The 22,087-nt window shown below is 44.8% G+C and overlaps 1 protein-coding gene across 1 annotated transcript in view; it reads right to left on the bottom strand.

Moving 5' to 3' along the window:
* The window catches only part of TBC1D8B (TBC1 domain family member 8B), a 44,713-nt gene that overhangs the window by 10,209 nt on the left and 12,417 nt on the right, over window positions 1-22,087 (bottom strand). Inside the window, exons 3-17 of the mRNA XM_048514029.1 lie at window positions 19,923-20,041; window positions 17,777-18,002; window positions 15,905-16,145; window positions 14,600-14,807; window positions 10,482-10,649; window positions 9,324-9,473; window positions 8,007-8,157; window positions 6,708-6,922; window positions 5,904-6,021; window positions 4,592-4,877; window positions 2,909-3,038; window positions 2,730-2,828; window positions 2,132-2,200; window positions 984-1,224; window positions 37-102 (exon numbers count right to left, since the gene is read on the bottom strand). Coding sequence (XP_048369986.1) covers window positions 37-102; window positions 984-1,224; window positions 2,132-2,200; window positions 2,730-2,828; window positions 2,909-3,038; window positions 4,592-4,877; window positions 5,904-6,021; window positions 6,708-6,922; window positions 8,007-8,157; window positions 9,324-9,473; window positions 10,482-10,649; window positions 14,600-14,807; window positions 15,905-16,145; window positions 17,777-18,002; window positions 19,923-20,041 — 2,487 coding nt within the window. The remainder of the gene's footprint in view (window positions 1-36; window positions 103-983; window positions 1,225-2,131; window positions 2,201-2,729; window positions 2,829-2,908; window positions 3,039-4,591; window positions 4,878-5,903; window positions 6,022-6,707; window positions 6,923-8,006; window positions 8,158-9,323; window positions 9,474-10,481; window positions 10,650-14,599; window positions 14,808-15,904; window positions 16,146-17,776; window positions 18,003-19,922; window positions 20,042-22,087) is intronic.

Genomic DNA, 22,087 nt, shown 5'->3' with positions numbered 1-22,087 from the left:
ACACCTTTCAAAAAGGACACCCCCAAGCCAACTCACCAGGAGGTATGTGAAGTTTGAAGAGCAGCTTAAGCTTTTGGGTAAAACTTCCGTAATACATGGTATCTAATGGAGCAGGGCGCAGGAGGAGAACAAGCAAGAGGAAAAATTATTCAAGGTGTTCTTGATGCTTTGGAAGCACGCAAGCAGTAAACTTTGTACCCAAACGCCACTACCTGCCAAAGCTTAAGAAATAAAATCTGGTTGGCCTAGACTAATGGGGTTAAATAGTATCAGAACTTAGGTACATCTAGAACCTGTGAACTGAGGGATGTGAGAAGGGGAACTAAGTCCATGTGCCTCTAGCCAGTGGAGGGAGCGGGAAGCTAGTCTAAATATTTATTGTGTGAAACAGCAAAATCCACTTGCAAACAATTGTGAAAGTGGATTGAAAGTGCATTATTCTGCATGTGCGGAAGGGGCCAGAGTAGATCATGTGGTACCCATTAATAGCTGTTACATACTTCCAGACTGAGGTTTGGGTACCACTCTGAAGAATCAGAAGCCTCAGTAGCAGCAGTAACATAGTGGTTAAGAGCAGGTGTACTCTAATCTGGAGGAACCGGGTTTGATTCCCCGCTCTGCCACTAGAGCTGTGGAGGCTTTATCTCGGGAATTTAGATTAACCTGTGCACTCCCACACACGACAGCTGGGTGACCTTGGGCTAGTCACAGTTCTTCTGAGCTCTCTCAGCCCCACCTATCTCACAGGGTGTTTGCTGTGGGGGGGAAGGGAAATGAGTTTGTAAGCCCCTTTGAATCTCCTTGTAGGAGAGTATGGGGGGATATAAATCCAACTCTTCTTCTTTTTCAGTAGCACCCTGTGATAGGCTGCTCCCTTTCTTGCTACTCATTCCACATCAACAGGAGCTGGGTTTGGTAAACAGCCAATTGAGGAACTGAGACCATGAAGAGTACACACACACACACACACCCCACACGCGTACCAAGAACGCAAGCAAATTCTTTGAAGTTAATAAGGCCGTCTAAGTTTTCATCCAGTAGCCGGAAGGTCCAGAGGGCGAGGGAGTCCTTGTTTGCGCAACGGGCCCAGGGGCTCAGGAGATGATGGAGGAGACGGAACTGTTGGCAGTCAATGCGGTACTGGTCCAGGTAGGGCAGACTGGGATCATGGTGCTTCAGGGCTGGGCTGTTTGCACTCCAGTAGCAAGAGAGAAAGTGCTCCTTCTGCAAAAGATAAGTGAAGCATTAGGACCCTCCCCTCTGCCCTCCCCCCACCCCTAAAGAGGGGGCTGGAAAGAGAAGAACCATCCTGTGAGAGACAACAGAAGCTCCCAGGTTGAGGCTCAAACCTCAAGTTTCAGGAGATGCACCTTCATCCAGAAGGACCTGTCTTTTCCTGTTCCACACCTCTGCCCCTCCAGCACAACACAGACCTGGCTCTAACTCCAGAATATTCTTTCTCTCTCAATTGTGAGTAGATTTAAGAGTTAGCCCCCCCCCTTTCCCCAAGACCCTCTGCACTGATCAGCTTATCTTGCTCCTTTTCTTTTTCCCAGAAGCCAAACCATTTATTTTTGAAAAAATGGGGACAGGGGACAAGAGGAAAAGTGGGGTGTTGTGTGGTTTCCGGGCTTTGACAATACAAGAGGGAAAGTATTTCTGGGGCCATCACAAATAGTAGACAATCAGAATTGTTTGAAGCCAGATCCTGGAAACAGGAAGAACTAGATGCTCCTCAGCTCCATTTGAACAGCTTTCCATGTCTTTATGCCCAACACAACAAGGAATAATTTGGGAAAGTTTTGGGAAATGCCAGCACTGGCAATCCAAGTTGACACCTATGAAGTTCCAGCAACGGCATTTGCTCAAGAAGTCAATTCTTGGCTTCAGAGGGAGTTTCAACAGCCAAAGCTACAAACTGAGAAAGGCCAAGAATGTGAATGTGTTTGTTCAAGAGGGCTCTATATTAAATCTGCGCATGCAAAAAATTAGACATGTCAAGGAGAAAGCTATTCTGGAAGTCTTCTTGATGAAATCTCCTGAATATTACTAGAAGGGAGACATAGTAGGTCTGTTCCTTGAAAACAGGCTCTTTGCAAAATCAAGGCATGAAATAGGAGCAAAGAGTTACCTTGAATAACTCATACAGGTCTTCCAGGTCCCTTGGACTGGTTTTCACATCTTGAGAGATGACACGCAGCTGTGGCAGATCACAGAGAGAGAGAGAAACCCAGTCATGGTCTAGCCCAATCACTTTTGGTTCTGCTTCAAAATTCCTAGATTTCCAGTAGCACTGAAGAGGAAGGTATACCCTGCTGCCTTCCCTCCCATTGCAGTAGATTCCCCAATCTAATTTATTTGCTGTGTGAAGGAGGGTGAAGAAATAGTTTCTATCCAATCCCTCTGCAAACCTGGACTAAAGAAGAGTCAAGGTGATAAAAAGAGATGCAATGTGAATATGTAGCAGCTTCAGTATGCTGTAACCCGCCCAGAGCCCTGCAGGGATAGGGAAGGATATAAATGATAGATAAGGGGACAGAGAGACAGAGAGAGAGAGAGAGAGACAGAGAGAGAGAGAGAGAGACAGAGAGAGAGGGAAGGAGATGATAGATAGGTAGAAGATGGATGGATGGATGGATGGATGGATGGATGGATGGATGGATGGATGGATGGATGGATGGATGGATGGATGGATGGATGGATTTATTTGGACTTTTAATAATGCTCACCACATTTTGCTTTGTTGTGACTTCCAGGGTCTGGATGACGTACAGCCTGTTTCGGCGGCGCATGCTCTCCACGTCCTCAAAGCGGATGTCACCATATTTCTAGGAGGAAAACAGGAGGCTGTCAAGCCACTGCATTGTGAAGCACACAAGCAGGAGAGGACGGGGAAGGACAGACACACCTCATTTGACTCGCGGATAAGGTCGGTGATGTCCACATTAGGATGCTGGCTCTTCGTTTCGCTGGCCCCAGAAGCCTGCTGTACCGTTGGAGGCAGCGGACTGTCCTTGTTGGTGATGCTGTTGAAAAACCTACATTTAAGAACACACATGGAAAAAACAGAGACACTGTAAACTATGGTCTGGCTGAGAGAGTCACAAAGAAATATTTTGCATGACAAAACATCAAACATTCTGTCCAAAAGCATCAATGTATTTATTCATGTATAAAGAGTTCATTGGGAATGTGGCATTTTTACAAAGTTTCAGAGATGGAACACCAAGGTGCTCCTTTAGCTCTTTTGTAAAAAAAAGCAATCAGAAAACAAAGAAAGGATTTACAGAAACGATGGCTCTTTGTGTTTACAGCAGAGAATCAGTAATATGCAATAGAAGTTAAAAAGATTTATTTTCCACAAAAACTTTCTCAGCATTACAAAAGGTCTCTTTCCGCCCCAGCTCCCTAAAATAAACATTGCATGCCAAGGGGCTCTTCATACAGAGATAGAAGGATCCCACACAGATACACATAAGTGGATTTAAAAAAACCTATATTTTATCTGTAAGCTCTCTTAATAACTTTTTACCCAGGCTTTCAATTAAGAGGTTTTTCCTTTTTAATGGTTTCATGGTCTGCTGCTGCTGCTGCTGCTGCTGCTTCTGCTTCTTCTGCTTCTTTTTCTTTTTCTTCTTCTTCTTCTTCTTCTTCTTCTTCTTCTTCTTCTTCTTCTTCTTCTTCTTCTTCTTCTTCTTCTTCTTCTTCTTCTTCTTCTTCTTCTTCTTCTTCTTCTTCTTCTTCTTCTTCTTCTTCTTCTTCTTCTTCTTCTTCTTCTTCTTCTTCTTCTTCTTCTTCTTCTTCTTCTTCTTCTTCTTCTTCTTCTTCTTCTTCTTCTTCTTCTTCTTCTTCTTCTTCTTCTTCTTCTTCTTCTTCTTCTTCTTCTTCTTCAACCCTTCTTCTTCTTCTTCTTCTTCTTCTTCTTCTTCTTCTTCTTCTTCTTCTTCTTCTTCTTCTTCTTCTTCTTCTTCTTCTTCTTCTTCTTCTTCTTCTTCTTCTTCTTCTTCTTCTTCTTCTTATTATTATTATTATTATTATTATTATTATTATTATTATTATTATTAATTCGATTTGATAGACTGGTCTATTCCCGAAGGGCTCTAGCCTGAAGAAATTGTTTGATTGATTTTTTTAAGGTTGTTCAATGCTTTTCTGATTGTTTCAATGTTTTTAAAACATTGATAATTTGTGCTGTGTTTGTAATTTTGTTGTCATGAGTGATTTCAAGGAGGTCTTTGGAGGGGTTGCATGTAATCTCCATGAATCAATAACTAATGATTTGTTGCTGAACTCCACAGCTGCTATTTCTGATTATGTTTTAATATGCTGCAGATTGCTGGCTTTGAGTTCTGACTCTTCTTTTAATAGGGCTGCCCATTTTTTAGAGGCTGTGTCAAATATAATCATTGTTTTAGAGCTTGTTGTAACTAAATGGATGAAAAAATGGGCTAGAAGTGCTTTAAAGCACTTTTAAAAGGGCAGGGGCCATTGTGAGCCCAATGTTCCCCCTGGAATCAAAGCAGGGGCCCATGCTGTGCGACTCCATTTAGCTAAATGCTTTCATGTATAAAGCCACCCCTCCCCCCGATACCTGTTGAGAACTGTCACGGCTTCTGCATCGTCCTTACAGGTCAGCAGTTTGTCCATGTTGTAGTCCAGCACGGCCAGGCCCAGCTGCAAGATGGCCTTTATGCCGTCGTAGAAGAAACAGTCGACTACGTTGACGGCACTCTCGATGGGCAGCACACTGATGAACAGAGTCAGGAACCAGGAGAGGGAGACCGACGAGAAGAAGGTCATGTCCGTCATGTGCTCCGTCAGCTGGGGCAGGTGTTCCCTGATGAGATCCTCAAACACCCCCTGGTCAACCAAGGCACCTGATGGGGGGGAAAAGACAAAGGGACCTGAACATTGCAAAGGGGCATGGGATGGGGGGAGGGGGAATCTGTAAGACTACTTCAATTTTCTTAGCTTCTCTCTAAGCATCCTTTTGTTCACTGGACTGGGGGACTGAAGCAAATAGAAAGGAGCGGGTGTTGGTTTCATTTCAGATTCTTCCAAGTTTTCAAAGTCTGCTCTTTTGAAGCCCCCACCCCCACTGTTCAATTTGTGCCTGCTCAGTTAACGAGCAATTACATGAGAAACCTCCCATAAACATACACCGAAAAGGTTGCAGCGGGCAGGGGGGGAATCTTTTCAGGTCAAGTCTTTCAGGTGCCAAACATTCCTTTCAAAGGATGCAGAAGAAGAGCTATTGCTAAGCTATTGTAACATGAGTGAAGGCTGAGCTAAACTAGGATAGGGAGTAAGCCTAAACAGGTCTATCCAAAAGTAAGTCCCATTTTAGTTAGTGGGGCCTACTCCCAGGAAAGTGGGAATGGCTATCAAGAATAAGATGGTGACACCCAGATATGCCAGGTTCTGGGGGCAGTCATCACATGGATTAGGGCAGAAGGCCAGACTGAATCAAGACAAGATGGAAGTGATGTCGGTGAAATGGAAATCCTTCATATAGCTAAAGGACCACCTCTCCTGGAATAGAACCTGCTGAGCCCTCTTAGATCTGCCCAGGGTTCCCTGCTGACTAATCAGTCCTTTTGTAGGGCGAATGTCAGAAACTGGGCCTTCTCTGTTGCCATACCATTGCTCTGAGATGGCCCTCTGCAGCCTAAGCACAAAGACCCTTCCTTAGTAGTCAAACTAATTTCAGAGAGTATTTTTGCTGACATCCAATGAAACTATACTGCTATTTGGCAGAAAAAGAGAGACATTGCTTACTGGCTGGTTTTTGTTTTTTTTTTAGTATTTAGATTTGCCCCAGATGTGTTTTCCAATGCTGTAACTAACTTTAGCACTTTTATAAAGGCAGCAATAAGAAAACAAAGAAATAAATAACACAGTACCAATGATTCGGCGGTTGAAATAATCCGGTAGCATTCTTTCGCACACAGCAACCAAAAGCCAGAAAGCTTCCTCTTCTTTGGCATAAAGCAGCAGCACCGAAGTCAAAATATTCATTGCCTATCAATGATCAATTATGGTAGCCAATGTTAGCAAGAGAGACAGCAAGCATTACACAGCAGACGGCAAGCATTCACACATGCACATTCACCCCTCCGATTTCTCTGCACTTGATTACTGACAGACACCACTGAAAAACAGCCTATCCTCCTATGAACAAGCTCAAGAGTTAAGATAAACTACTGAGGTCCTTCTGAAGTAAAGTGGATGGCAACCAGAAACAGAGACTTCTGTGGTGGTACCTTGGCTATGGAATACCCTCATTTGACACTTAGCCTGTTAAGTTTCAGGTGCCTGGTGAACATCTTTCTCACTCACCCAAGCATTCTGCTAATAATTTTGTGATTTTAGTGCCCTTGTTTTTGGCAAATTCTATGGAAGATTTATTTATTAATTAGGCTTTTATACCGCCCCATCCCCGAAGGGCTCTGGGCGGTGTCCAAAGATGAGGGTGAGGTGAGAAGAAGTGAGAATTCTACCTGTGGTGAACCATTCACAGATGCAAATTATCACTGGATGCTGCAGTTAGCACGTGTTGAACACACATGTGAATGCCAGCCCTCAGAGCTGCAGAGAAAAGACACCCCAAGAACAGGCATAGCTGTCTTTTGTGTTGTATTATGGCTACCATTACATGCATAATGTGACAAATTGACATTTTACCAGTATTTGGGTGCAAAACATACCTGACAATATCCAATCTTGGGATTCCTGTAGGCGTAGGCTGTGAGCACCCTTCTGAGAGCAGAAATGCCAGCGTCGCTTTGGAAGGCCGGGTGTTCGGGCAAGGAGCGACGCAGATCTCGCTCAATCTCATCCGTCGCTAAAGTGCACGTGCCCAAGGACTTTTCGACCAGCTCCGTGTAGTAACCAGGGTTGGTTGCCATGTCATTCACAGCGCCTGCCAACGTGTTTAGTGCACACTGTTAGAACACACAAGCAAGAGGATATTCACATAGTTTTCTTGCAATACACACCTGAGTGCACAAACTGCACATACCCGATTCCACACATGAGAATTGGGCCAGATTGTCAAACTACTCAATCCCAGAGCCAATTTACACAGCACGTTCAGCACATACAAGGCTGCCAGAAATGGACTCTGATCTCCCTGCTCCAGTTTAAGGTCATTTCGAACCCTTCCCCCCCAATTCAATAAGCTTTGTGCATAGGCCAATGCCAAATCAGCTGCCAAAAAACAAACTAATTATGAAGCTCTTCTGTGTTTCAAAATCACGTTAACAGTAGAACATAGAACTGGGAAGGAAAATGTTGCTGAAGAAATGAGAAGTCTGAATGTCCCCGAAGATCACAGAATGCATTTTGTGGTTCTTAGAATCATGGCCTGAATGTTAGTGAATATTCAATAAGCAAAAAGGTGTAGTGGAACTCAACCAGAAGACAAAAGTATAAACCTACTACGCCATGGCTTAACGGCAACTGCAAACAAGTGCAGTAATTTAATGACATGCAATAGTGCTGGGAAATATCCAAAACAAACAGAACTACCAATAATGCCAGAACTGTATCCAAGATCAGACAAAACAGCAAAATACATGGAACATAAACATCGCACACAAAATCAGACATACGTCTCAAAAGTCCAAAAGGGGAAGAGCAGCCAGTTAAGTCTATAATCCTGCAATTATGATTCTGAGTTCTCCAAGAAAAGTACAATCCTATTTTCTTCCCAAACAAAAATAAAAAAAAACTAGTCCCATATCCAAAGATGAGACTTTCGGATAAATAATGCCCATTTCGCCAATGCTGTTCAGTGGCATCGCAGCAATTCACCCAAAAGCTGAGTCAGGCAACAAGGACTAGTCCAGGGGTCTGCAACCTGCTGCTCTTCAGATGTTCATAGACTACAAATTCTATGGGAATTGTAGTCCATAAACATCTGGAGAGCCGCAGGTTGCAGACACCTGGACTAGCTTAAAGACATCTAAAAAAATCAGTCTTTGTGTCATGAGGCTGTTAGGTACCTGAGAACAGGAGCCAGAGTTCTCCTCTCAACACTTCTGGTATCCCTCTGACAATCAGGTCTCGGGTCTTCCTTGTCCGAAACATACTTACGCCACGGCCACATTCTATAAAAAGGATATTCCAGGACTGCTCTTTCATTTTTTCTTTTAACTAGCAAAGCAAGATATCAAGAATATTGCAAAATTCAGCTCAGACACGATGGTGACAGGGGTCAAATCGGCAAAGATGGATGTAAAAACTGAGGTAGCCTCTGCTAGTTCAAAATAGAGGGACCCAAGAACTGTAGCTTTTGCTGCCACATAAAATATAAAGTAGAAGTGTTATATATATTTGCTGTTTTCATATATGTTCTTATGTACATATACTAGCAAGAAAGGATCGTCAAACATTAGCAAGAGGGATGCCTCCAGAACCACAATAAACCATGGTTGCTGCAACAGGCAGGTTATTAGATGTAAGTTATAAACTCCAGTTTTTTATTCCCGGTTTGTCTACTTCTTGCTGTTTCTATGCTTCTCAGCAGAAAGTATACCTTTCCTACATTGCCATCTCTGTGGCAGGTTAACTGCAAGTACTAGTGAAACTTTAACAACCATTTATGAATTTAGACTCAAAATAAACCACAGTTAGTGAAACTGTGATTAGCCAACCCATGACTAACCCTAGTTTGAAACCCTGGCCAGCAAACTGACTTTGAGTTGTTAGAGTGACAGATGTCACAACTAACCCGGTTTTGATCAATCCCCAGTTTATAAATGCACAGTTTATTGTGATGCCTGAATGCAGAAGGGGACCCAATACCTGCTGATGATGCTTCAAGCCATCAGCAAGGAGCTTTCAAGATAAGAAGGGCTAAAGAAGGTTTTCCATAAGATGCAAAGCTAAAAGCAAAGGCACACCTGCTTAGAATGGCACACGATAAACAGTCCTGACAAAACAGGGCCCCTCGGCCAACTCTCTTGGGACCACCTAACTCTTTGCTGGGTAGAATGAGGCATGCTTCATCGGTCCTTCTCACTCTGGAACTTGCCATCCCTCTCCCTTCCCAGAAGGCCCCACCCACATTTTGATAATGTAGCTAATCCTGGAACACTAGAAGAACAGCAGACATTTGCTGCAGTGAGTGGAGCAGTTTCCTTATTACAAGACAAAAAAAGGAGGTGCTTAAAATCGTGGACTTGAAAAGCAGCAGAAACATTACACGGGAAAATGCAAAGAAACACAACCCCCGCCCCCGAACAGGAAACTGCTGAATTCTGCAGACATTTTTGGATTCTCCCCTACTGTCATCTACTTCCACTGTTTTTTGACCTTACCATTTTTGAATCCAGATTCTCCACATCCTGAGGGTGGAAGACTGTCATGAGCGCTTCTGTGCTGACTGTCTTGCTATTGCCCTTGTGGCTTGCCATTGGCTGCTCATCGTAGTAGTCCAAGAGAGAGTCAGGGCTCGAGCCAGAAGTGACCTGCAAGATGCCCATGAGACAATAGCTGGATACAGCTACATACAAGCACAAAGGTAACTGCTAGGTTGGATTAAAAGGGCTAGCTCCAACCCTCCCTCCAAAAGAACACCAAAAATCTGCAAAGCAAAAGCCTCCAACTGAAAAACCTGAGGGAGATGCCATTTGACTGAGAACAGTGCAGAGGATAAAAGTATGATTTAAAAAAAGCAATTACAGAATGGTGGCAGAGGGAGAAATTATAAAATTTCAGGAAGGGATGAACTGTGACAGGATTACATTCCTTAAAAAGAAATGGAGGTAAATGTAGGAAGCAGCAAAAATTGCATTTTAAAATGATTTAAGTTACTTTAATATAGAAGTGGGCTACAACGTTACAAAATACAACCCCACCCCCACACCAGATAATTACAAATAAGCCAGTTTCCCATAACAGGTAGCATTTAGCCATCACAATAAACCAGTGGTGGTGAACCTTGGCACTCCAGATGTTATGGACTACAATTCCCATCAGCCCCTGCCAGCATGGCCAATTGGTCATGCTGGAAGGGGCTGATGGGAATTGTAGTCCATAACATCTGGAGTGCCAAAGCCACCATGACAATAAACTGTACTTTAGGCAACAAACTCTGGCTAGTCCATTATTTGTGCCTAAACCCATCTTTATTTCATGCCCCCTCTTACCACCCAGCAGATAGGGCATCCTCCCTACACGGCCATTTTTCTGAATTCATTATTTGCAGTTGTAAATTCCCATACTGCCATGAACCACTGGTTTACCAAAACAAAAAAACAAACAAAAAAACCCCAACCCTCCTTGTCGGCAGACCCTTGGTTTAAAAACCCAGTTCAGTACCCATTAATTAACTCTTGTTAGCTGGACCAACGGCACTGGGGCACCATTACTACCTGAGGTCTGATTGACCACTATTTAGAAACCAGGGTTTATCCTGATGTCCGAAAGGTGCATGAGAAAAAAGAAGAAGAAAACAGGACAAGTCTGGTCTTTACCTCCACATTCGCAGCGTGCTGGGGGGTCAAGGCTACACCGCATCTGCTCCTGAGATTTGTCACCAAGTGTTCAAAATCCCTGACTTCTGAGAAACGAAAGGCTTTTGTCCCTCTAGTGCTGATGCTGACTGCTTTGCTAGCAGGGTCAGTTGACTCAACTGCTATGACCTGGAGGCAGCAAAGAAGAAAAGATCTGAAGCTCTCAGGATAGAATAGAATAGAATAGAATAGAATCTTTATTGGCCAAGTGTGATTGGACACACAAGGAATTTGTCTCCGGTGCATATGCTCTCAGTGTACATAAAAGAAAATACATTTGTCAAGAATCATAAGGTACAGCACTTATTGATTGTCATATAGGTCTAGTAAGCAATCAGGAAACAATCAATAGTAATAAAAACATAAAATGTAAAATCATAAAATAAAATGAAATGTCAGCTGAGCTATAGTCATGATCGCAGAATTGGGAGGAGATGGGTAATGCAGGAATGATGAAAAAAATAGTGCGAAGTAATTATATAATAAATATATATAATAAATAGTTTGACATTATCGAGGAATTGGTGGAAAAAGCTGTTCTTATGTCTATGAATTTATGTCTTGGTGTGCAGTGCTCTGTAGCGGCGTTTAGAGGGTAAGAGTTGAAACGGATTTATGTCAGGATCGCGAGGATCGATAAATATTTTCACAGCCCTTTTGACCCGTGCAGTATACAGGTCCTCCAATGGAAGGCAGGTTAGCAATTACTCTGCGGTTCTGATTGTTCTTCAGAGGATGCCAGTAATTACCACGGTCTTGTTGGTTACCAGAACCAAACCACACAGTTATAGAGGAATTGCAGATGACGAACTCAATGATTCCTCTGTATAGAACTGTATCAACAGCTCCTTGGGCAGTTTAGCTTCCTGGTTGGTAGCAGAAAGGAGAACATTCTTTGTTGTGCTTTTTTAATGGCCATTTTGATAGGTGTCCATTTTGAGTCATGAGGGTCATGATGGAACCTAGAAATTTAAAGGTCTCTACTGTTGATACTATGTTGTCTAGTATTGTGAGAGGAAGTAGGATGGAGGAGTTTCTCTGAAATCTACCACCATTCTACGGTTTTAAGTGTGTTCAGTTCTAGATTGTTTCCGAGTGGCACCACGAGGCCACAGTTGTTCAACCTCCGTCTGGGTTTCATCATTGTCTCAGAGATGAGACAATCACTATTGTATCATCTACGAAATTTCGGTATTTAGATGGATCATTTGAGATGCAAGTCATTGGTATACAGAGAAGTGGTGAAAGTACACACAGCCTTGGGGAGGCCTGTGCCCTGGAGTGTGTCTGATGTATTTTCTAAGCTTCACCTGCTGTTTCTATCTGTTAGGGCTTGTGATCCACTTAAATATGCTCCAGGTACTGCTAGCTGATTTAGTTTGGTTAGAAGAATGTCGATCTGATAGTATTGAATGCTACGAACTAAAGTCAACAAAGAGGACATAGGTCTTTGGCGATTCAAGATGCCATGAGATATAGTGCAAAACCATATTAACAGCATCATCTCGTCGAATCTATTGCTGCGACCAGCATGCAAATTGCAAAGAGGGAGTCCAACAGTGGATCCGTGATGGTTTTCAAATGGTACATCACTAACCTTTCAAAAGTTTTCATAACTACGAATGTTAAGGCAACTGTGGTCTGTAGTTGTTAAGTTCCTTGATGGAAGGCTTCTTGACGATAGTGGGCGTTGAAGCGGAAGAACATATACACATCTCCTGAAGTGATTTGTTAAAGATTTGGGTGAAGATGAGGGCCAATTGGACAGCTGTGAGACTTTTAGAGCGAAGGTATCTTGTCGGGCCTGGTGCTTCGAGCCTGTCTGTGAAATAGATCTTGCACTTCCTTTTCTGAGATCACCAGGGGTTGTAAACCCAATGAAATGGGTTCAGTTATAGGAAGTTTGGCTATTGTTGGTGCATCTGATACGACCTTGTGTACCAACTAAAGTAATCTGTGCTGGCCTATGACTGTAATAAGCAATTCATTGATTCAGCTAAGGTCATCAGGTGTCTCATTTGGGGGGGGGGTCTGCTCATCAACTGCTTGCAAGGCTCATTTTCAGTGGCTGTGCACACACTTAGCCTGTCAGATGTGGCCCAGAAGGCTCCCACACACTCTCCATCCTACACAAAGGGCAAAGTGAAATTATTTCAACATGCCTTGGGTGGGAAAAACTAATGTCTATGATTGGCAGTTGGTGGTGATTTGTTGCAGGACTTGCAGTTTTAACTTGATATATATTACTTCAGGGAGGAAGGTGGAATGCTGTCCAATCTCGTCCGATCTCAGAAGCTACAAAGAAGCCACCAAGGAAGACTTTGCAGAGGCAGACAATGGCAAACCACCTCTGCTTCTTACTTGAAAGCCCCTTGCTGGCGTTGCCGTAAGTAAGCTGTAACTTGATGGCACTTTACACACATGCACATATTCGTCTATGTGTTTTTGACTGTTTTTCACTTTGAATGTTTATATCGTGTAAGCCACCTTTGGCACTGGAGAAAGGCAGGATATTAATATTTTAGAGAAATAGATAAACTAACAAACAAACTTTGCACCCCCACAATTTGGTCATGCCATTGAAGCTGAAACCCTACCACGTCCGCTGTAGCCAAGGCCAATACCGACAGAGCCCATCCTTTTCTCCTGAATGTGAACATTTTCTTTTTAAAGAAGAGTCACAAATAATAAGTGGAAAAGAAAAACATGAAGGAATATAAAATTACAAGACTAATATCAGGCTTTGTTATTGTACCCCAAAAGGCCATTTCGGGCCATTCATTTGTACAGTCATCAAGTCTATCCAGAAGGACTCCTGTGGTGTGGGAAGTGTTGAGACTGCAGTTCCGCCACTGAGAAAAGCAACATGCAAATATCATTTTGACTGAGAAAGCATCCAATTTTGTTAAGTCTCTAATTAATTCATGGGCAAATCCTGTCCTGTATGTGTTGGGGGGTGGGTTTGGCATGAAAGGGCACACTGCCATTAAGACTTTCAAGTTACCATCCTAAACACATGGACAAGGCAATTAAATTCTGTTCACCAGTGTTTTACCAGTTCAAAGCAAGCTCCAGGATTTCCCCCCATATTTCTGGCAGCTGTCAGACCAACAACTGGGGTGATGGAAAAAAGTAACCCTGTTCTAGTCCAGATTATGATGGCTTTCATGCACAGCAGAATATGACTGGAATCCAGTCATAGGAAGGGGCAAACACCATTGCAGAGCCCATTTATGCACTTGTGGTCTCTTTCCTATTGAGAGTACATTCCCTTCAGATTTGATTCTCAGTTACACACACATTTCCCCTTTTTCAGCAGTCATCCCTCCTTCAGATCAGAGAATCCCTGTGGTTTCCAAAAGTTCTCAAGATACAACTTTTCCTCTCCCTTCGCAGGGAAAGTGAAGGATGTCAGCATGCATTTAGCTTTCTTTGGGCTTTCTCACTCCTCCCAGCCTTCTGCTGCTCACACCACAGCAGTTTCTCCTGCTCTTTGGACCACCATTTCAAAAGGATCAGAAGGGCTTTCTTTTTCTTTTTTTATTTTCGCACTGGACGAGTGATAGACCCAGTGAAAACGACAAGAAACTGTCATGGTCTGGAATACTAAAGGAAAACCAAAGATGGCAAAGGACAAAAAAGGCCGCAGGCAACTTCCCAAAATGGAAGTTGCACAAAAACATTGAGGAAGTGGTGGGGGGGTCAGCTCGGCTATGGGACACTCCACAGGGAGAAAATCCCTGTGTAAACAAAAAACCACAGGAAAATCCCACTATGAAGCAAAGAGCTGCGGGGTAAGTAACGCATGCATAAATGGCCAATGTTTGTTTCTGCCTGCCTCCTTGTTAGAAGTGGCTTATACAATTAAAATCCCAACAACAGCACAACGTAGAAGAAAAACCCATAACAAGATAATCAGCACTGCAAAAACCCTCTTGACTCGAGTGTTCAGCAAGCTTCTGCGGTTACTGAAAAGCAAGGAAGATTTATGCAAAAAGCCTCTTGACTCGAGGGTTCAGCAAGCTTCTGCGGTTACTGAAAAGCAAGGAGGATTTGGTGCCAATCCCTGCCCGCCTTACCTCTCTCAGAGGGATGATTACGCTGCACAGGGAGCCATCCTGGCTGGCAAAGCAGATGTAATTCTCAGAAATGCACATTTTCCCCAGAGTGTTGTAGTGGCTGAAAGGCACCCATAAGAAACATTCGTGCACCTCCCTCAGGGTCTCCTCTTTGGGCAGCCTGAAGAAAGCGTTGAACTGCTCACTGTGGGCTCGGCTTTCAAGGCCTCTGGGGGACAGAGAGAGGAGCTGGGTTGCAGCAGTCGGCCAAAGATCTTTTTTTGTCTCTTTTAAATATTTGAAGCCTGAACTGCTGCTCTGGGCTTTCAGGACACTATCCCAGGGATGGCCCAAAGAGCTACAAATTTTGGGGAGGGGAAAGGGTAATGTAAAAAACACCACAGGGCAATTACAAAAAACAAAGTCCATTTTGAAATGCACTTTTTACACAGGGAAAGGAAGTTATCCAGGTCTTATATGGAGAGTCTTAAGACTGAACCACCAGCCAGTGCCTCAGAGGGAAGGAAGGGGGTTTCTGCCACTTGGCTTTTCCTCTTTCCTAGCTCTCTCTTAATTCAGGGCAGAGTCATGAGGAAATTATTCCTCAGCTACGACTGCGCGTGCCTTCTCACCCCATCCTCAAACCCCATAAATTTGCAGAGCTCCCTGTCAAATTGCTGGGGAAATGGGATCCTATTCCCTGCCCTGTCATCCTTGCTCATCTTCCACTCCTCCTTAATTTGGCTGCTGGTTTCTGTAGCCAGACACTTTTATTGCATTTTAATTCTGCAGGTTTCGATCATTTTACTGTGATTTTGTTGCTTACGATTTTTGATACATTTTGAAGCAATTCGTATCGTTACAAGTCACTCTGAGGACCTCGCAACCAAAAAGCAGAACAGAAAGTCCCCCTCACCCAACAAATCAGTAGTGGTTCTTATTTCTGGAGTGTTGTGGGGTTTCCGGGCTGTATGCAGTGGTGGGATTCAGCAGGTTCAAACCACTTCGGCAGAACCAGTTGTTAAAATGGTGCTTGTAAACAACAATTATTTGAATCCCACCACCAGAACCAGTTGTTAAATTATTTGAATCCCACCACTGGCTGTATAGCTGTGTTCCAATAGCATTTTTCCCTGACGTTTCACCTGCATCTGCGGCTGGCATCTTCAGATGATCCTCTGAAGATGCCAGCCACAGATGCAGGCAAAATATCAGGGGAAAATGCTACTGGAACATGGCCATCCAGCCCCAAAACCCCTCAATACCCCAGTGATTCCGGCCACGAAAGCCTTTGACGGTTCTTATTTCGTTGAGTTTTTGAATTACCTCTTGGTGATTTGCAATGGATCGTGGAGGATGGGGTCCCCTTCAAAAGTCTCCTTGTCAAAGAGTCTCCGAACGGCATAGAGGGCCAGCTGCTCCATGAGGAGGAAAGTTTCACTGATGTGCAAAAACATGGAAAAGTAGTGATCCTCCCCATGGGAGCACACGTGGATGCTCTCGGTCAAGATCACGTTGGACGTCCTTTCGAGTTTTGAAATTTCATCCCAAGCTATGACAAGTCTTACTGGAAACAGGAGGATGGGACGGCATAAGCAAGCATCTTTCACCAGCTTTTAGTTTAGTTTTATATGCCGGCTTCCCTGGGCTCAGGGCAGCTTCCAACAATTCCATAAATACAATAAACCAATTTAAAACACGGTCTGAAACCAGATGGTGATTAAACCACATAATACCAAACTAGCCTACAAAAGGTAAAAGGCAGCCCCTGCAGGTTCAAGCCCAGAGAGAGCTTCCAATCAAACCTTTCAAGTCTTTAGGGGCATGGGGAAAAGGCAAGAACTGAGTCAAACCACTGGCTCATCCTCATCAATATTGTCTATCCCGAAAGGCCCTGGTTCTCCAAGGGTTCAAGCAGAAAAGGATCTTTCCTAGCACTTGTGACTTTTATCTGAAGCCCAGATCTTCGGGACAGATGAGCGGAGCTGCCTTTCATCAAGTCTGGCCATTTGGTCCACCTACCTCAGTACTGTCTATTGTGCAGTGGCGTCTCTACAGAAAATGGAGCCCAGAACAAGAACTGATTTTGCCTTCCCCCCCCATGAGCATCCAGCACCCATCTTTTTAATACCTTTCTAAGTGCCTTGTATGGGGGCTTTCCCCCTGCGGGCTGCGCTTGGTGCATTCTTTCGGCTGCTGCAAGGGCTCACCCAGCTCCGGCCCTCCTAAAGCCCCCCCACCAGTCTCTCTCCTCTCTCCCGTTGCCCCCTCCCCTCCCCCTTTCCAAACACATTCCTTTGTATTCCTTCCCATTGCAGAGGCAGAAAAGGAGAGCAAGGATGCAGGGGAGGCGGGAGGGCGGGATCCCTGCTTTTGCTGCCGCAAACCTGCCACCCAGAGCTTGCTAGAATCTTTCCCCCTCCCAACAATAGCATCCTGATAGAATCGCATCCCAAAAGCCGCCGGTATATTTTCAGCTGGTGGGGCGGGCTGAATTTCTTCCTCCTTTTATGCCCCCCATGTGACTAAATGGCCAGAGCCCAGGGACATCTGACCCCATGTGTTCCCCTGGGGTACGCCCCTGCTATTCTGTTCAGCAGTGGCTCTCCAAGGTCTCGGGCAAAGAAAATTCCCCCTGACAACTGCAGCTTCCTGAGATCCTTTAACTGGAGATGTCAGAGATTGGACCCCAGACCTTCTGCCTGCAAAACTACCACACTACAAACCCTCTCCTGTAAACCTAACGCTCTGTTGACTTAGCAGCATAGCAGAAAAACAAAGCATTTAATATTGTAAATAAGGTTTTTTTTAAAAAAGGGGGGAGGGGAGTAATGCACAACACAGAGCTTATTTGCAAGAAGCTTTTTGAAAAATATACCGAATGCAACACATTTTAATGATGCAGAAACGAATGAGTTGAATAGAAATGCATGCAAAATTGCTGCATTTAAAAGCTGTGTGCAGTATATTTATTGATTTGGAAAATTTCTGTGCCATCTCTCCTGGAATGAAGCCTCTTTGGCTTCAATATCACAGAGGTAGAAATAAGTTTTCAGGGAGCTATGTGAAAGTTGTAATTCCTTTTTAAAAATGCATGACTCCTACAGAAAAAGAGGGAAAAGAAAAATGCACTTCTGGGAACAGAAGAGTTTGATATAATTAAAGAAGGAAGTCATCATCATAAAGAAATCCACTTACTTTCAGCTCCAAGCAGAAAGGAGTAAAAACTAAGGAAGTTAGTGCTGAGGTACAACCAGCCTTGGCACGGCACTCGGCCCCTCCAGTAGCTGCAAGAGTAGTAAGTCACCAACTTCTCTGGCTCAGCTAAACCAAAGCACTTCTCAAACTTCAGGAGTGCTTCACGGAACTTCTCAGGATCCTCCTCTTTGCTCAGAGAGCCTTTACTTTCCTCTGCGATCAAGCCCTGGGACAAACAGACAATCCAAACGTGGCCCAAATCATCAAGGCACAATCCTAGGTAAAATTATGCCAGTTTAAGCCCCACAGGTTTAAATGAAGTTAGACTGGAATAACTCTGCATAGGATTACACCGTGATCCGGCAAAATTACCAGCCACTCTGTACCGAATCTGGAATACAAGTAGGAAACACACAAGACTCAAGCAGCAAGTTACCACCATGAGTTCCTGGCAGCTTCCACTGCACAAGGGAAGAGACCGCAGGGAAACACACTGCCCAGGTTAGCCTGATTGTATTTGTTATATTCTAGGGTGGGTGAACAGGTGTCTCCTGGTCAGGAAGGGAAACTGCCACGGAGACAGCCCCACCCAGCTATTAAGCTCACTTGATGACTATGGGCCAGCTGCTCCCTTTCAACCTAGCCTACCTCACAGGATTAGTGCAAGCATTTTGGATAAAAGAGGCTCCACTTGAAGCTCCACCAGGAAAGGGCAGGATTGAAAAAACATGATTGAGACCAACAAGCACAGGCTCTGCCAGGGAAAGGGCTTCATAAAGCACCTATTATGAAAATCAGAAACACTTGAATTGGTGCTTACAAACCGAAATCAAGGACTTTATTTTAATAAAGCCTTGCTAGGACTTTTTAAAAAAACAACTGCACAAATTTTGTTCTGGTGGTTTTAGGATGAGCGCCTAATATTTCTTTGTAGGAAGGTGTTCTTTTTAACCTTTTGGCTGTTAGCCAGTTCAGAAGCTGTGCAGATGACTGTGGGGTTTATGTGGTGCAAATCAGGAAGTGAAATGTTGAAGGGAAAAGAAAGGAGATGGAGGTGAGGAGACGAAGAAGACGACACTTGGGATTCCTAGGCCCAAGGGGGCCTTGTCAATAGAAGAGGCTGCTGAAAAAGAGACCTGAAGGGGAGAGGGAGAGGCTACATCAAGCAGAGGTCACACAAGCGGTTTCCCAGCCTTCTGCCACATTGTCCGGGAGCCAGTGGACTTAACACAGAGCTTCTATGGGGGAGGGGAGCACCACAGAGCTGGCCCTCTTTAAAGAGACGACGCCACTCTGACAGCTGATCGGGGCATCCCGGAGAGGCACCCAGGGAAGCAAGGATCAGGGCAGCAGCAAAGGCCAGCACAGCTCCCAATCTCTCACAAGAAGTGGCATCCTCCAAAGAGGCCAGCAGGGGTTATGGCGCCTGCACACAGCTTTCCATGCGGCCTTTAAAAGTCCTCAAGAGAGAAAGCTAGTGAGGGGGAGACCAGCGTCTCTCCAGGCTGAGGAAAGGAGAGCCAGGCGGAGGAGGAGGACAAGCGGGCAACCGTCGCCTCCCCTCCCAGTGGTGAGGATGAGCCCACCCCAACAGCAGGGGCTCCAGCCACCAAGGAGAAAGTCACACTCATGTGGAACACTGCTTAGTTTGTCCTTTGTGAGTAGGAAATACATTTGGCGAGGGTGGGGTTCCAGTTAAAAAGGGGTGTGTGTGAACATAACATGAGTCTGTGTAAGCTTGAAGCATGTCGCGCCCTGCTCTAAAACAACTAACCCTGCAGGTACAGGAAAGAGCTGGCTTGATGGTGGGCTGAGACTCCACCCTTTCCTTTCCGACAGCCAGAAGTCTGCCACTCACTGTGACAGGGCAATCGGCAATGCTGCTCCTGCAGCAAGCACCCCCTAAGTTGGACACAGACTGGCACTTTCCCTGTTGTTAAGGATCCTTCGGGGGAGGGGGGGGTCCATCATATCTGCGGACAGGGAGTCTTTGCAAAATGCCAGCGGCCTCCCTGGGCATGCCGATCCTAATAGGCATTTCCAGCCACACAGCAGGTCTGAGTACATACTCATGGGAACACTCACGAGTTTACTAGCAAAATGCCACCAATGCAACGTCACCCACTTAGTCCCCTGTGCTACGTACTCTTATCTTCCCTTGCACGAAGCTTGTGATGTCCTCGTTGGAATCAAAGACGGAGAGCGTCTGCATAACGTTACACTCCAGCCAGTCCCAGTGCTTCGTTATTTCTTCTCTGCTGGCTCCTGGGAGGAAGAGGCATTAAATAAATTTCACCTGAATTAAAGCACGCCAAGAAACCAAAACAAGGAACTTCTTAGGCTCGTGGAGCTGCATCAAAGTATCAGCTGACATTCTGCTCCACGTACTCTTCCTTGGGACTCTTTCTCATCTGATGGCAAACTGCACTGAGACAGGGGATTTGAAGAAGCCGGAAGAAAAGAGCTCTTCGCTGCAATTCAGATCTGAACCTGGTCATAACAAATAACATGTTCTCAGCAAGGAGAAACAGGGGGTTGGTTGGGAGGGGGGGACTCAGCAGCTGCCACCAACAGCGTGATGTGATGGGCCATATCACGTCACAGGCTAGAGAGTTGCTGCGGCACCCATCTTCTCACCACTGCCAGAGTTGCGTGGGAGCCCCAGAGTGATGCTCGCAGCCGTTCTGAAGGAAATGCAACTTCTCTGGAAACAGATGCAATGCCTGCATGGGGAGGTGTCTCAGAGTGCCTTCTGAGAAACTTCTTATATAGCTGGGGAGAAGCTGGGCTCAGGGGCTGAACACCTGTCTTGCATGCAGAAAGCCGGAGTTTCAATCCCCAGCATCCCCAATTAAAAGGGCCTAGCAGGAGGTGGCATGAAAGACTTTCTACCTGAGGCCCTGGAGTGCATAAGACAACTCTGTGTGTGAGTGTGCACATGTTTCCCAATGGCACAGAGAAGATCAATGAGGTACTGACTTCACATCATCATGTTAAGCAAAAACCTGGTCCTAAAGAAACCCCATGCCCGGGATTTGTAATGCCCCTATTTGATATTTCGCAGGGAGTTTCAAGCATCACCATGAAAGAAGAGCGCAATCAAACCAGAAAACACACAGAGGAGAATTACAGGAATGATCAAATTGGGAAGACAGCTCTGGCAATGAACTGGGTCGTGTGCCTCTGGCAACTCCTCATACTGCGACAGAATTTAGAAGTGGGTGCAAAATTTAACGTCTTGACAAACTCAGTTCCCAGTTTGCTTTTTTAAAAACCAGGCTTCTAATCCTTACAGCTGTGAAGCCAAACCAGAGAATGCGAGGGAGAACGCACAATCTCAGGAGTTGTTCTCCTAAGGCTAAAAGGAAGAAAAGGAGGCTGCCCGGCTGCCAATAACAATCATTCTCATATTCCAGAGTAATTAAAGCGCAAGCAGTTTACAACAGCACTCCCATAAGCCTTTAATCTTCCTGGGCGAGCCGAGCGACACACAAAGGCTCTTATTGTGTTTGGACATTTATTTTGATAGCGAGAGATTCAGCATTCAAGGGTCCAGCGAATGAGCTTTAGGAGACAACCTCCTTGACAGAGTCAGGATAATAATTTCCTTGGTAAATGACTCGGCTCGGCTTGCTTGCACTGAAGAAAGACAACGCACATCCTGGTCATGCCTCTGAACATAAACAATAAAAATGTAAATGTTCTGCTCTTCGCAGGAGCCACAGTGCAATTCTTTGGGTGAATTGCCAGAGCGAAAGAGAGGAAGTAAAGGCTTTATTAGGACTGCGTTCAGGTATATTAGGGAGAAGGAAGTTGTAGGAAAGATGCACCTGGTGGGCCCAAGCATCACTTTTAAAAACAGCGTTCAGATGTCACAATAAACCAGTTTGTGTCACAAAATTTGGTTGGTCTACCAGGCACAATCCTTTGCTCCATGGATATAGTACAAAATCCTAGTGTTTGTTGGGGGACAATTTGATGATTTCATATCACATGTACAATGGGAGTTTTGTGCCTTCCAGACACACAAGAACTTTTCAGTTTGTGTTCACAGCACACAGGGAGAAGTGGCTGCGGGCTTTCCCCTGCCGTTTTCCATGTCTTCAAACTGAGAGCTGTGGGCTCTGTGGTGACTTTTATGTCTCCAGCAAACACAATGGACCCTGGTCTATGCTGCTTTGAGTCTTCAATTGAACCCCAAATTCAATTAAGTGAGACAAGAAGAGCGTGTTAGCATCTTTGCTATTTCCACAAAGCCACGTCACTTGAACCTCATGCTACCAGAATGACCCAAAAAGGGCGGGGGGGGGG

The sequence above is a fragment of the Sphaerodactylus townsendi genome, linkage group LG13 (assembly GCF_021028975.2).
Source record: "Sphaerodactylus townsendi isolate TG3544 linkage group LG13, MPM_Stown_v2.3, whole genome shotgun sequence".
Taxonomy (NCBI): Eukaryota; Metazoa; Chordata; class Lepidosauria; order Squamata; family Sphaerodactylidae; genus Sphaerodactylus; species Sphaerodactylus townsendi.
This window is presented reverse-complemented; position numbering and strand designations above follow the sequence as displayed.